Below are 14,780 nucleotides of genomic sequence, written 5' to 3' on the forward strand. Positions count from 1 at the left end.
CGTGTTATTGGGTTCACATTACGATACCTCCATTTATTCCTATGGGATGCAAATTACATCCACAACCCATTTTTTTTTAATTTTCAGTATAATTTATATTTAAAGGACTGCAATTCATTAGGTAAAGATGAAGCACTGCCACTGTTTAAGTTGAATTCAAAAAACCAAAAACAATTTAAAGAAATTAAAAAGAAAGTTGTGCACCTATCAGCTGACTCTCCACCATTTTTTTGCTACATTTTGGGTGCTACCACCACTGAGTTAAGTGGATCAAATGCAGCTGAGCGAATGGATTGTTTGTTTGTTTGGGTTTTAATGGTGCATCAGCAACTAGGGCTATAATGCACCAAAACCACATCCCATACTGGATAACAGTAAAAATTGTAGTGACGTAGTTGCTTAGGTAACTATGTCAATATGTATAAAAATATAAATATATACAAAGTAAACTAATATAAAGCAAAAAGGTTTATTGATTTTAAAAACCTAAAAACAGCTGACACATTGTCGTTGTCAGATAAAATCTGACGGAGTGTATAAGGCTCAGTCAGATGGCTAAAAACGTTAAAATAAGTAAAACGTTGCTGTCTATATCGTGGACATTCAGTTAAAATATGACAAATGGCTAAAAAGGTGTTACAATCCTCACACATAGGAGAGTCATATGCTCTCAGCAAGAATGCATGCGTAAGATGACTATGTCCTATGCGGAGGTGAGTTAGAACAACTTCCTCTCTACGGTTCCTGCGCAGGCTTGACTGCCAATGTTGAATAACAGGCTTTATCTAATATAACTTGTTAGTGACCTGCTCATGCCAAGATTGTTGCCATTGGAAGAGTAATGCAAAGTGTATTAGCTGCCTGTAGTCTATATAAGGGACTAACAAGCTGCTGTGATCTGGCAGTGTTGTCAGCCAGTTCATTACCCTTGATCCCAATGTGGTTTGCGATCCAGCAGAAATGGATGTCAAAGGAATGTTCAAAAAGAGCATGTAACCTCTGCTGGACACAGGTCAGCAATGGGTGAGGATTGTACCCAATCCCTGATAAAGCTTGTGGTATACTTAATGAGTCAGTATACACCATGCACCTTTGGTAATTGTGAGTTTGAATATGGCCCAACGCTAACTCTGTAGCATACAACTCAGCAGTATATATGCTGCATTCTTGGGGAAATCTTTCCAGATATAGTACTATCTGGAAAGACAGCAGCAGATCCGACAGATAACTCTAACTTCGAGCCATCAGTGAAGACAGGCAAGAAATCAGAGTATTCGGCTCGGTGAGCAGTATACAGTTGTTGGTAAACAGAAGATGGCTTTGGTGGCCTTAATCCAATTTTTGATGGAGAAATCGCATGATGGAAGGCGAGCATGCCAGGGTGGAAGCTGTTGCTTTGGTGATTCAGCAACATCGTTTACCGTGATGTTCAGCTCTCTGAGCAGCTCTTGGACCTGGATACCAAAGGGATGGTTGGCAGTGTGACAGGAGTTGTAGAGTTTCCCCATAGTAGCTCAAAAATGCATGTCCACGTAGGGTTGTCTGGCAGAGATTTCAGTTTAAAAATATATTTTAGAGACAACTGCTTTTGTTGCAGGGACAGTAGCGGTTCACCTGCTTCGACATATAAACTCTGAACAGGAGATGTTCTGAAAGCTCCAGTAGCAATGTGGATGGCTTGATGATGAACTGGATCTAACCATTGTAGTATGCTGTTTCTTGCTGATGCATACACTTGGGACCCATAGTCTAATTTGGAATGGACGAGTGCACGATATAGGCGGAGTAAGGTGCAGCATCTGCTCCCCTTGTGCACTTGGTCTGTAGTTAACGAATATGAGTTAGAAATGTCAATTTCTTATCAAATATGAGCCCCAAGAACTTTGTGTCCGGTGCTACTGGAATGATGTGTTGGCTGAGTTTAAGTTCCGGTTCAGGGTGAAGATTCCGTTTGCGACAAAAGTGTACGGAGACGGTCTTCTGTGGAGAGAACCTGAAACCATTAGCCATTGCCCAAGAGTTGATGGCATGCTGCAATTGTCTTTTGATGACCCTCATATTCCATGAATGCGAAAAGATTCTAAAGTCATCTACAAAGAGGACACTGTTTACGGTTGGAGGAAGTTGTTCGGTAATAGAGTTTACTTTGATGGCAAAAAGCGTAACACTTAGGACTGATCCTTGTGGAACTCCCTCTTCTTGGCAAAATGGCCGAGAGAGAGAGTGGATTCTACACAAACTTGGAAAGACTGGTTAGAGAGAAAGTTTTTAATAAAGATGGCAATGTGTCCCCTAAGACCAAAGTTATATAAATCTTTTAAGATTCTGTATCTCCAAGCCGTGTCATATGCTTTTTCCATGTCAAAGAAAACTGACACCTGATGCTCACGTTTCAGGAAAGCATCATGTATAGATGTTTCCAGTCGGATTAAATGGTCGCATGTTGACCTGTTCCTTAGAAAGCCATACTGCATCCTGGAAAGAAGGTGGTTAGCTTCTAAATACCACATATGGCGAGCGTTGACCATCCTTTCCAGGATCTTGCCCAAGCAGCTGGTCAGAGCAATAGGATGATAATTTTTTACTATAATTGAGTAGCAATAATTTCAAAATAATATACCAGTTCTTACAGGTCCTTAGAGTGGTATCACTCTAAGGACCTGTAAGCTTCACAGACGAAAAATAAAAAAGACCTATCAGTAATTAGTCTGATATGAAGTTTTCTGAGCAGCACAGATAGTTGTAGGGCAGTCTGTGGGTTTCTGTCAACGATATACAGCAGTGTTTCCCAAACTTTTTTAGTCACAGAACACTTTTCATCTCACAATATATTTATGGAACACAAGTTTAGCAGAAACCAAAGAACTATTTGTTAATGTTTTATAACATATGATGTACTATGCATCATATGTAAAGACAAAATTCAAATAACTGTCATCATTTAGCGGTTCCTGTTTTTTTACTTCAGATTTTTAGGGAACAAAAGGCTGTGATTGTTCATCCTCACTTTGAAGTGTGACAATATTTGTGTTCATTTTCACTGACCATAGTTGCAATACTAGAAGTACTTGCTTCTTGCTTAAAAGTTCCTTTTTTTCAACCACAAATCATTTATTTTAATAATAATATTTCAAAATACTGATTATCAAAAAAATACTGAATTATCAAAAAAATATGTATACAAGGAAGTGAGTTTAGTTATACCATCTACTTTTTCGTATATGGCATTACCTATGTGCATACTTTTCTATGCAAAGCCCGCCAAAATAGTGTTCTGCGGTCTATTTGATTAATAGTCTATGCCAGTATATTAATAACCGAAAAGAAACAATGTTAAAAATTATAATGATACAAAAGTGGTGTAAGTTACAAATATGTAAAATTTATTTATTTTATTTTTTTACTTATTAATTATGAATCTTCGCGGAAGACAGTTTGGGAAACGCTGATATACAGGATTGTTGCAAACTCAGACAACTGTTATTACTCGTAATGTGACCAATGTACATTGCCCTACTTCTGAAGAGTCTGATGCTTTTTTTCCCCCTTTCTTTCTCTATCTTGTTCCTCACAACTACTATTTTTCTTAGTCACCATTCACAATTTGCATTGGTCTGTTGTAGCACGTGTCATGTATTCTCTGATTTTGCAATATAATGATTGTGTGCCACACTATTTGTCCTCAATGTTAATAAAGGAGCAGAGTGCTAGAAAGCTTTTGTGTATATTTTTGTTTTTTATTGCTTTTAATACTTTTTATTTGTATATTTTTTATTTCTATCTGTGTTTTAGCTTCTATTCTTTATACAGTTTCCATTATACTGTAATTTTATTTATACTTCACAATCTTTTAATGAAGTTTTTTTTTTTTTTTTTTTTACATTGTGTTGCTGCAAGGTTTATTTCAGTATCTAGATAATAATTATTTATTCCAATATGTCAAGGAAAGTACAAAAGAGCCTGATATCCTTAACTTGGTTCTTACTAATGTTCCAAACTGTAAAATTTGCCAGTGCAGGAACCTATAATGGATAATGATCATGATGTTATAATATGGGTGGTGCTCAAAGAAATTTCTGTCACTAAAGGAAAAGGTGTAGGATTCGTTTTCAGGGTAGGTGGTGGGGGGGGGGACAATGGATTAGGCATTTGTTTCGCTCCAACAAGAGAAAACACTATATGCTATTGGATACAAGTTTATGTTAACAAACTTGTTGCCAAAACTGACAATGAGAGAAGTTAAGGATTTTAATTGAGCAAAAGAATTAGGACAGTTATGGACTATCACAAGACACGAGTTTATATGAGTTACACACACACACGCACGCACGCACATTATATCTAACCTCTTAAAGGTAATGTTTAAAAAGTTACATAGGATAAAAAGGTATTCAGTTGATGAAATGTTAATGAGTCGGGTATGACAGATGCACCTAAAAGCGGAAAGCAGCATTAAAGGATAAAAGAGTATATATAAGTTAATGCACACTTTATTCAATATATTAATACAAACATATATATTTGTGTGTGTAACAAAATTACTGCAAGAGAAGGGAAAGCTAAACATCAGAAATCGCTTGTAGGGAGGGAGGGGGAGAGAGAGAGAGAGAGAGCTAAGAATGGAGATAAGAAGTTCTACTTGAATATGAATACAAAAAAGAAGAGTGAATCAGATAGGCCCTTATTTCAATGAGGTGGAAGAATCACAGAAAGTCCAGTAGAAAGGAAAGAGGAACAGTGAAAAGGATCACTTCAGAGACGGTCAGAAAAGTAGCAGCTGTTTTTTAATGCAGCAAAATGGAAGGTCTTAATACTTGGGGAATAGTAATCCCAAAATAACTATACACTTGGTGGGATTAAACTAAAAGTAGCAAAGTCAGAAAAGGCTTTGGGAATTGCAATACAGTCATACATGAAGTTCTCTGAGCAGTGTATACAGGTGGCAAGGAAGGATCTATGTTCCAATCCCAATGTATAAAGTATATATATATATATATATATATATATATATATATATATATATCTGATAATTAAAATAAATATGATATTTAAAATAAAAACATCAGCCAGTAGTACGGCAATAATGCAGAGCGAAACAAAACGCAAAAAAAAAATTTTAAATAAACAAACAGGGAAGGGAAATATTTATATAGCCATATTTATTTATTTTTATTACTTTTGCCTAACTTTTACCTTACATAATATATATATATATATATATATACTGTATATAAATAAAAAAAAAAAAAAAACCCTGTTCAGCTACTTGGAGAAGGTCCACAGATGGGCAAGGCACCTTGTGAGATCAGCAAAAGAATGACCATATTAAGAGAGACTTTGAATATGTGAACTACAGAGCTTGATAACTAAACAACTTATAGGAGAAAGTAAAATGAATGAGGGTAAAAGTTTCACTGCTATGATTCCAGAACTAGAGACAATAAATTCAAATTACACGACAAGAAGTTATCTCCAATGTTCAGGTTGAGAAGGGAGTCAAACAGGTAAGCTATTATTATTATTTTTTAAATTATTTATTTATTTATTTATTGTTTAGCTAGTGCAGCAAAAACTTCTTGCAACCATGTGGCTGATAGTATCTGTTTCTGAACTTGTATGATGCAAAAGTGAATGGCAACATACATAAAAGTACACAAGTTAAGCAGATGTTGGTTTTACAAGAACTGGAAGACAATATGACATGCTGAGTGAAATGCTTGGCAATCATTTTGCCTTTTTGTGAATTGCTTTCTGGTCAGACATTAAAGAGTGAAAATTAAAATGACCTAGATGACAAGTTGATTAAAATTGTGGGAAAATGGGATGCAAAATGTCAATCAATCTTCATTACTTGGATTCAAAATTACCTTCATTACCTGGACTTTTTCAACCAAATCCGGGCAGTGTTAGTGAACAGCACGGGAAGAGATTTCACCAGGATATACTGTAAATGAAGAAGAGCTATGAAGGAAGGTGAGATGAAGCTAAGATGGCCTATATCTAGTTCTTAGTTCAGAATCTTCACACTGACCACAAAATTAAAGGACATAAAAAGTGTAGATTTTTAAGGTTTTATTATTATTATTTTATTTTATTTTTTTTGATTAATTCCATGGCAAGTTTCGACTTTTTAACTTATGATTTTTTTTGGCTTGTTGTTTACTAATAGCACTAATAACCTTCTATACAGAAGGGAAACATTGTTAATAAATCTGATATAGAATTATTGCACATTTACTTTTCTTTCATTTCTAATCAACCCATTGATCGTATACAAACATGAAATCTCAATGATTCACATGTCTCTATTTGCATTCCAATTACTGAACGTACATAATGTTTATACACTCATCTCTCACCACAAGCTATTTTCAATTTGTTTTATTTATGCTTCATTACTATTTAATATTAAATCAGTTAGTCTAGCATGATAAGACGGAACAGATGCTATCAGTACTGATATAAGTTGAGCAGAAAAAGACTGTATGGAAAAATTAGAGCAATAAAAAATACTGACACTTATAACAGCTACAAATTGATCTGAAAAAAGTGCCACAGAAAAGGTTAGACTGGTAAAGACGATTATGAGAAATCGTGGGAAAGAAGGGGGATAAGGAATTCTTCACATATATAAATGCAAAGATGAGAAGGACCAACCAGATTGGACCCTTATGTAATGGAAGTATTATGTAATGCAAATGTAACATCGTGGGATAGTATTAGATACTATTCCACGAAGTTGCAGATGAACTCAACAGTTACTTTGCATCAATATTTACAGGAGGGAAAAAAACTCTTTATGTCAATGCGAAATTATGGGAGTGAAGTTGGAAAAAAAATGTAATTAATGATGTTGAAATTTGACATGTTTATTTAATGAAAAAACTTTCAAGCCTACAGGCCAGTAAGGCTCCTGGGGTTGATGGCATATACCCTATAACCTTAAGGGAGGTGGCAAGTGAGTGCACTGAACCACTAAGGCTAATTATGACAGCATCACTAGACTTGGGAGTGATTCCGTTGGATCGGAAAAGAGCAAATGTATCTCTAATAGGTAAGGGTGGTTCTAAGAGTGAAGTGGGAAATTACCAACTGGTTATTCTAAATTCAGTAGTAGGGAAAATCATGGAGGCAATGATCAAGGGTGGAATTCAGGATCACTTAGACAGAAAAACTGAAGGCCACCCAGCATGGTTTTGTAAAGGGAAAATCATATTTAACTAATCTGGTTATCTATTTGACAGGGTCACTCAAGAGCTGGAATTAGGGAATAATTTCGACATTGTTTATTTGGATTTCAACAAAGCATTTGCCTCATTCCCACATGAGCGGTTACTTTATAAGCTGGAACAGGTTGGAATCACAGGGAAAATCCTTACATGGATAGCTGAATGGCTTCAGGGCAGGAGGCAGAGGATTATGATAAACGGTTATTCCTCAGATTGGGTTGATGTAAGAAGCGGTGTTCCCCAAGGATCAGTATTAGGACCACTGTCATTTTTGATTTTCATAAATGACATCAATGAAGGGATAGAGGGTGTGATGTCTAAATATGCAGATGATGTAAAGATTGGTAGAGTAGTTAATCACTGCCAAGCAGCTTCTTCAGAGTAACCTAGATAGACTTCAGGGATGGCCAGAAAAATGGCAGCTATGCTTTAATCCAGCAAAGTGTAAGGTATTGCACCTGGAGCTGGGGAACAGAACCCCAAACACCTGGTGGAGTTGAACTAAAGCTGGTAGTGGAGGAAAGGGACGTGGGTGTTATGATACGGTCAGACACAAAGTTCTCTGAGCAATGTAGACTGGTTGCAAGGAAGGCCCATGGTGTCCTATCGATGATTTATCGAACAATTGCAAGTAGAGATAAGGACGTCATAATCCCATTATATAAGGCTATTGTTAGATCACACTTGGAATACTGTGTTCAAGTATGGAGACCGCACCTAAAGAAAGACACTGCTTCTTGAAAGGGTTCAAAGATGGGTAACTTGCCTGGTGAGATCGACAAAAGGGCGTCCATATGAGGAAAGACTTCAAATATGTGGGTTGCAGAGTTTGGAAACTAGGCACCTCAGAGGGCACTTGACTGAGGTGTTTAAGGATCTGAGAGGTAAAAGCAAAATGAATGAGGATGAATTTTCATGGTTATAAATGATTCCTGACCAGGGGGCCATAATTTAAAGTTACGGGGGGGGGGGGAGATGTTTAGACTGGATTACAGGAAGTTTTATTTTAGCCAGAGGGTTATAAATTACTGGAATAAGTTACTTACATACTTAAGTGGTAGAGGCTGACAGTTTGGGGAAATTCAAAGGTCAGATGGATTACCTACAGGAGGAGGGATACATATAGGTTGTCTGTTTCCTTTTGTCTTATTAATTTTTTATTTATTTATTTTATTTTTATTCTTATTATTTTACTTTATTTTTTATTTTATTTTATTATTATTTTTTGCTGGTGCAGCATAACCCGTAGTCTTCCTTGCACCGTGTGGCCATTGCTAATACTAAAGTTATAGGATACCAAGTTAAGATGTGCTACAGAAAGCAATCTTTTTGTTTAATCACAAAAATAACAATAAAAGCAATTTTAACAAATTAAATGTATGCAATATCCAGAATTATTTGGAATAAAAAATCTCACCCAGGACTATTTCAACAGCTACAATAATGAAGAAACTTTGTTAGGTTTCTTTTTCTAATGACTATTTCCAACATTTATGAAAAATCACAACTGTGATAAGTTCTTTTAAAAAATGTCACTACTTACCTGTTTTCTTATACTCAAGTACATTTGATAACAATTTAAAAGCTGATGTTGCTGTTGGGAATCTTCATTAGAAGACGAAGCAGAAGATGGCTGCTGTGAACTACCATCTCCAGCATTATCTCTAGGTCTTAATTTTCTCTTACGTGGATGAAGTTCTGCTTGAGTCTGATGATGCTCATCCGTTGAGCTCTCACCAGAGTCTCCTTTCTGTCCACTTGAGGAGACCATATTTGAATGAGCACCAGAGTCTGAATTGTGACACTGTGAAGAAGAACCTGCCATAGCTGCTTGCATGCGGTGACTACTTCTTGTAACTCTCTGGAAGCGTTCTTCTGGAGGATGAGTATCTTCTCTAAGTTTAGATGAAGTTACTTCAGTCTTTCCACTTTCTCGACTATTATCATGAAGAGAATTTGCTGTTGACTCTACAGTTCCACTGTCTGCTGTTTCAGTTGCAGTATTTACAACATAAGGTAAGGCTTGTTTGGAGGATGACACTTTGCTTCTTTCCCTAGTTTCAGATTCTAAATTTCCCGAACCCGAAGGCAATACAATTTTTAAAGGAGGAACTTTAGGTGAATGAGGTCCACTAGATGGAGCTCCATTATGATGAATAGAAGACGCAGATTCTGATAACAAGGTCCTTTCTTGTGCCTGAATATCACCCTCACTCTGGTTGCTTTCAGTATCTGAACTTGATAAACTGCCACGTTTCCTTGATTTTGGACTGCGCTCTGTGTGTCCATCCTGGTGACCCATCCTACAGCTCTGACTTCTGTGGGATCTTTGTAAATTACTATGTACTGAAGTGGCATGTCTATTTGCAGAATTATCATTACTTTTTCTCCTTTTACGCCGCGTTTCTTCCTTTTCTGCATCACTAGTACAATCATGTTCTCTACTACTGCAATCAATTGACACCCGACCACCATTTAACTTTGAATTTCCTATTTCAGTACTTTCTACCTTCTCAACATAAGTAGGCTGTTCAAACCCATCGTTTTCACTCATTTTCCTACAGTCTTTCATGCTTAGAGATACATCAGCCTCTTTACCACTACTACTACTCACAACATCAACTTTAAGCTCGTATAATTCACTGTCTGGTGTGGAAGCTGAACTCTGTGTGGAAGAAACAGATGCATCATCTTTTCTAAATTCATAAACATCACCCTTAGTTTCCATAGTGACACAATATGATTGATATTTTGGATGTGATGAACTAATGTCATTAACTTTGGAGCCTCCAGTGTTTTTGTCATCCCTTGTTCTGATAGACTGGAATCTAAGTGTTAGTCTTGGAGAGGTGGGTTTATCAGCACCTAGGCAGGAATTATAAAAAAAAAAAAAAAAAAATTAAAAACAAAAGAGGTGACGTGAGGAAAAAACAGAAACTATATATTTTATTTACAATTATATAATATACATGCTGGGTGGCCAATTTATTAAGCATGGTAACCTAATAACAAGTAGTGCCTCTCTTAGTCAGAACAGTTCCTTGAAGTCATTGGGATGTAGATAGACCTCACAAGATGCTGAAAGCATTCCAAATGAATTCCCTACCATGAACAGCCCATTCCACCTCATCCCACAGATGCTCAACTGGGTTGAGACCTAACTCATTAGACCAGTGAAGATGTGATGTGCTGCTGAAACCACTGCTGAATGATATGGGCCTTGTGACATGGCACAGTATTCTGCTAGAAGTGATATCAGATGGATAAACTGTGGGCGTGAATGGCTTCATCTGGTCAGCAAAAAAGCAGATTGCAGCATTCAGACATTGATGCACTAGTATGAGGCCATCTAACAAGTGCCACACAAACACGCCACATATCACCTCACATCCACCAGTACAGCCTGCAGTGATGATATGATAGGTTCATTGATTCATGCCACTGCCGCCTCACCATGGTCCTGCTGTCAATATGGAACATCTAGAAAAAGAGTCACTGAAATAGGCAGCAATCTTTTCCATACTCCCCACATCCAAGTGACCACTGTACTCATAGATGCTTGTTTTTAAGTGAAAAGAGGGGAACCACCCAGTGAGAATTTCTGCTACTATATCCCACCAGGACAGGATGCAATGCATTCGGTTTTTTAATATACACCTTTGCATACTACCATTATGATGTATATCATCTGACTGACTTTGGCCTGTCTGTTAGACTGCAAGATTTTTTTTAACCTCCATCAGCAAGTTTTCTCTGGCCACTCACTTTCAGCAAAACAGGCAACTTGTCGCTCTGAAACGTTTGCTGGATAACTTTCAGAACACTCTAGACACTGCTGGGGTGGTTTTGCAAGATCACCCCAGTAGGGAAGTAGCATCTGTGATAACTGCACTAGCACATTTGGTGCTATCAAATTGCAATCTAAGTCACTTAGGTTGCACTGTTGGTCCATTTTCTTATTGAATAGTGTACACACTCTCACACAAACAGTCAGTATCTGACTGACTGCTTTATACAGCCTAGTGTGGACATGTCTAGTGTTACAGATCTCTGCTGGAGCAACTGATTACTGGATGAGGGTGTACCTAATAAATTGGCTTGGTGTGTGTGTATATATATTTGTAAAAGAATAAGAGAATTTTACCTCAATATGATACGTAGAACATTTCCATATCATGCTCTCCAGAAATTAAAATGAATATGATAACATTACAGTAAAAAATTAATTGAAAACAATTAAAAAAAATAGAACAATTAAAAATTAAGTAAAAAATTAATTAAAAGAATTTAACAAAAATATTGCAAAATGAAAAATCGCTTTGCAATACTTTTTGCAAACACTACAGAGCCAATCCCTAAAATTTGCTACAGGGAGCCCACAGATTTGGGAAAGTGTTAGCAATCATTTGCATTTATCATATTATAGAAATAGTCATTACTGGGTTTTCAGACTTTTGTACTGATAGTTGCCACCAGTGAACTGTCACAGCAAAATGGCTGTCTGCATAATGGCAAGGATTAAAACTAAACAATAAGACACTACTTCTTAGGGGTACAATGAAATTTATCTGTAGTGTATGAGTGAAGCAAGTTGGAAGACTTGCTTTCTTGTTAACGCATTAAATGATACTTTTTCCCTAATAGCACAAAGAAGTTTTATAATATAAATACTATAACCTGAAGTTTGTTAGCTCATAAAATTAGATTTCAGACTGCAGTTTTATTTATTTAAAAAAAAAAAAAACAACAAGACTCCTTTATCCTCTAGAGGAGACTAATACATTTAGCTAGTAAGTAGGTAATATCAACAATCAATTGAATCATTGTTGATATTTCCCCTTCCATTCCTGTGGAACATAAGTATTTTCAAAAACTTTCAAAATAATTTAAAAAATAAAATAAAAAAAATACACTATTTTATATATCAGGGACATGTTTTTTGTTTTCAATAACTAATTGTGTATTGTACTGTAGATATACTTTCCTTCTAGAGGCTTTATTCTCTCCTTTATTGCTTATAAAATAAATATTACAGTCACATGCCAATGACATGAAATGATGAATATATGAACCACTTAAGAAAGTGGCAGATGGCATATATTAGTTTATTTTACCCAAGTTAAATAAATTATGTTACAAAAAGTCGTGTTTCGCGGTAGAAATATGACTCTCATATTCGAATTGAAATCATCTAGATCAGGGATGGCCAACAAGTCGATTGGGGCTTTAATTTCGGTCGATCACGTCACAATGAATTTTAAATATATATAAAAAATAGATTTTGATTTGGTAGTTGTTGGCGCATCGGCTTCTGTGGCCATATTGCACCTCCCAAGGTTTTTGCAGTACTTTGATCCAAGCCCGAGGCGGGAATCGAACCCGCGACCTTTGGGTTGCCGGGCAGGTACTTTACCCACTCGGCTAGCCCGGTCGGCATAAAAAATAGATTAGTCAAAATCTGAATGTTATTATTATTATTATACACCCCACTGCATACGGTTTTTACAAATCCGTTGAATCACGTGACTACTTTTGTCGCCGAGCAGCCGCTAGGCTTGTCTATTGAAAATTCGCACATTCCTGTGGAGAGCAGTGTATGTGTCGAATTCTTATTTAGCTTACTTAATATTAATAATTAGACAGTACTTATATGTTAATTTAATACCCTTTGAGTTAAAATGAATACTACGAAAAAGAGTAAAACGTATCATTTTCATCAAGAGTGGGAACCAGAATACTTTTTTGTAATGATAAAAGAAAAATGTTGTTTTATTTGCAATGCTTAAACATGCTCTTCAAGATCTGCAATTATCTCAAAATACTGTGATGCGATGCATCGAAAAAATGAGTAAAAATGTGAGCGAACTATTGCGTGCTCAATTGGCTAATTATGTGTCCTTTTCTTTACAACTGGATGAATCTACAGATGTCAGTGATACAGCTCAATTGCTTGTTTTTATTCATATGGTTTTTGATGATTCTGCCACTAGAGAAGAACTGCTGGGTATGGTTTCGTTAAAAGAAAGAACTAGAGGTCTTGATATATTTAACGCATTCAAATATTTTATTGAAAAAATTAAATTACCACTATTTAAACTCGTATTAATAACAACAGATGGAGCCAAAGCAATGACAGGGCATCTTAACGGATTCATCGCATTGTGCCAAAAGGATGACGAATTCCCAGATTTTTTGAGTTACCACAGGAGAGGGAGTGCAGTAGCACACGCTCTTTGAGTAGACCGGGGTTCAAGCCCCTGACTGCTGAATACGGTCGATCTGCCAACCCGCACCAGCGTGGCAGATTATGGTCCATTTTCCCTCACCATGAATTGTTGAGGAGGCTTCCATCCTGCAGTGGGTTGATAATGGCTGCACTTTACCTTTTTTACCATCCACCAACAGTGTTAGCCAGCAAAAGATTAAATACTAAATGTTATGGACACAGCTTTCAAAATCGTGAAATCCATCAGAGGACAATCTCTTCAAAGGTGACTTTTCAAAATGCAACTCGATGAAAATTAACGAGATCTGATATTACACACAGATGTGAAGAGGCTGAGTCGGAGTAAGTTTCTACAGAGATTTCGAAATTTGCCGAATGAAATTAAAAAATTTGTTGATCAAAGGGGAGATGATTATCAGCAGCTACAAGATAAGGAGTGGTTGTGTGATCTGGCTTTCTTGGCAGATTTTACCAGTAAATTAAGCGATCTGAATTTGGAATTACAAGGACATGATTAGTGGTATTTCTGCATATAAATATCAATTTTTGGCAATGGCTAAGGATCTCAAAGGGAAAAAAAAAAAAAAAAAATGTAACATTTTGCAAATATGCAGGATCATTTTCTTGGGTGTGTCAAGTAAATACCAGATGTGAAATCCTCTTTTTGAATTTAATAGTGAGAAATATATTTCTGAAATTGAAAAAGTTATGGATGATTTTGAAACCAGATTCAGTGATTTTAAAACAATTGAAGACATTGTTCAATACATTTTTATTCAATTAATATCGACTTAGATTTTTTACATGGAAAAAATATTACTTGTAAATGAAATTATTCCATTGCGAAACGATATCTTCCTAAAAGTCAGATCATCGGAAAAAGACTTTTAGAAATGTGTTTTCGGAGAAAATACCCAAATAAAAAAATGCAGTGAACTTTTAAATTCCTGTTTTGGTTCCACATATCTGTGTGAATCGGCCTTTTCGTATTTGAAACAAACAAAGACGAAGAATCGCTGTGCTCTTACGGAAGATTCTTTAGGGTTGGCCTTATCACAGTATATCCCCGATTTTGAAAGCTTGCCAGATGACATGAAGACAAACTTTGCATAAATTAAAATTTTAAATACGTATGAATTTAAAATAAGTATTCTGAATTTTAAAATTTACAAACAACATTTTTCAGTATGTGTTGATTAACTCTTTTAAGCATATGCAATGAAATTCTTGAGATGGTAGATTGCAGCACATTTTGAATAAAAAAAGTAGATCGCATCACAAATTAAGTTGGCCACCCCTGATCTAGATGCATAGGATGTCCAGGA

At 36.1% G+C, this 14,780-nt stretch overlaps 1 protein-coding gene across 1 annotated transcript in view; it reads right to left on the bottom strand.

The window, feature by feature from the left end:
- The window catches only part of LOC150082811 (uncharacterized), a 204,515-nt gene that overhangs the window by 102,680 nt on the left and 87,055 nt on the right, over window positions 1-14,780 (bottom strand). The window contains exon 5 of the mRNA XM_090378290.1: window positions 8,773-10,094. Coding sequence (XP_090234416.1) covers window positions 8,773-10,094 — 1,322 coding nt within the window. The remainder of the gene's footprint in view (window positions 1-8,772; window positions 10,095-14,780) is intronic.

This window comes from Mastigoproctus giganteus, chromosome 7 (genome assembly GCF_048544385.1).
Source record: "Mastigoproctus giganteus isolate SK-2022 chromosome 7, ASM4854438v1, whole genome shotgun sequence".
Classification (NCBI taxonomy): domain Eukaryota; kingdom Metazoa; phylum Arthropoda; class Arachnida; order Uropygi; family Thelyphonidae; genus Mastigoproctus; species Mastigoproctus giganteus.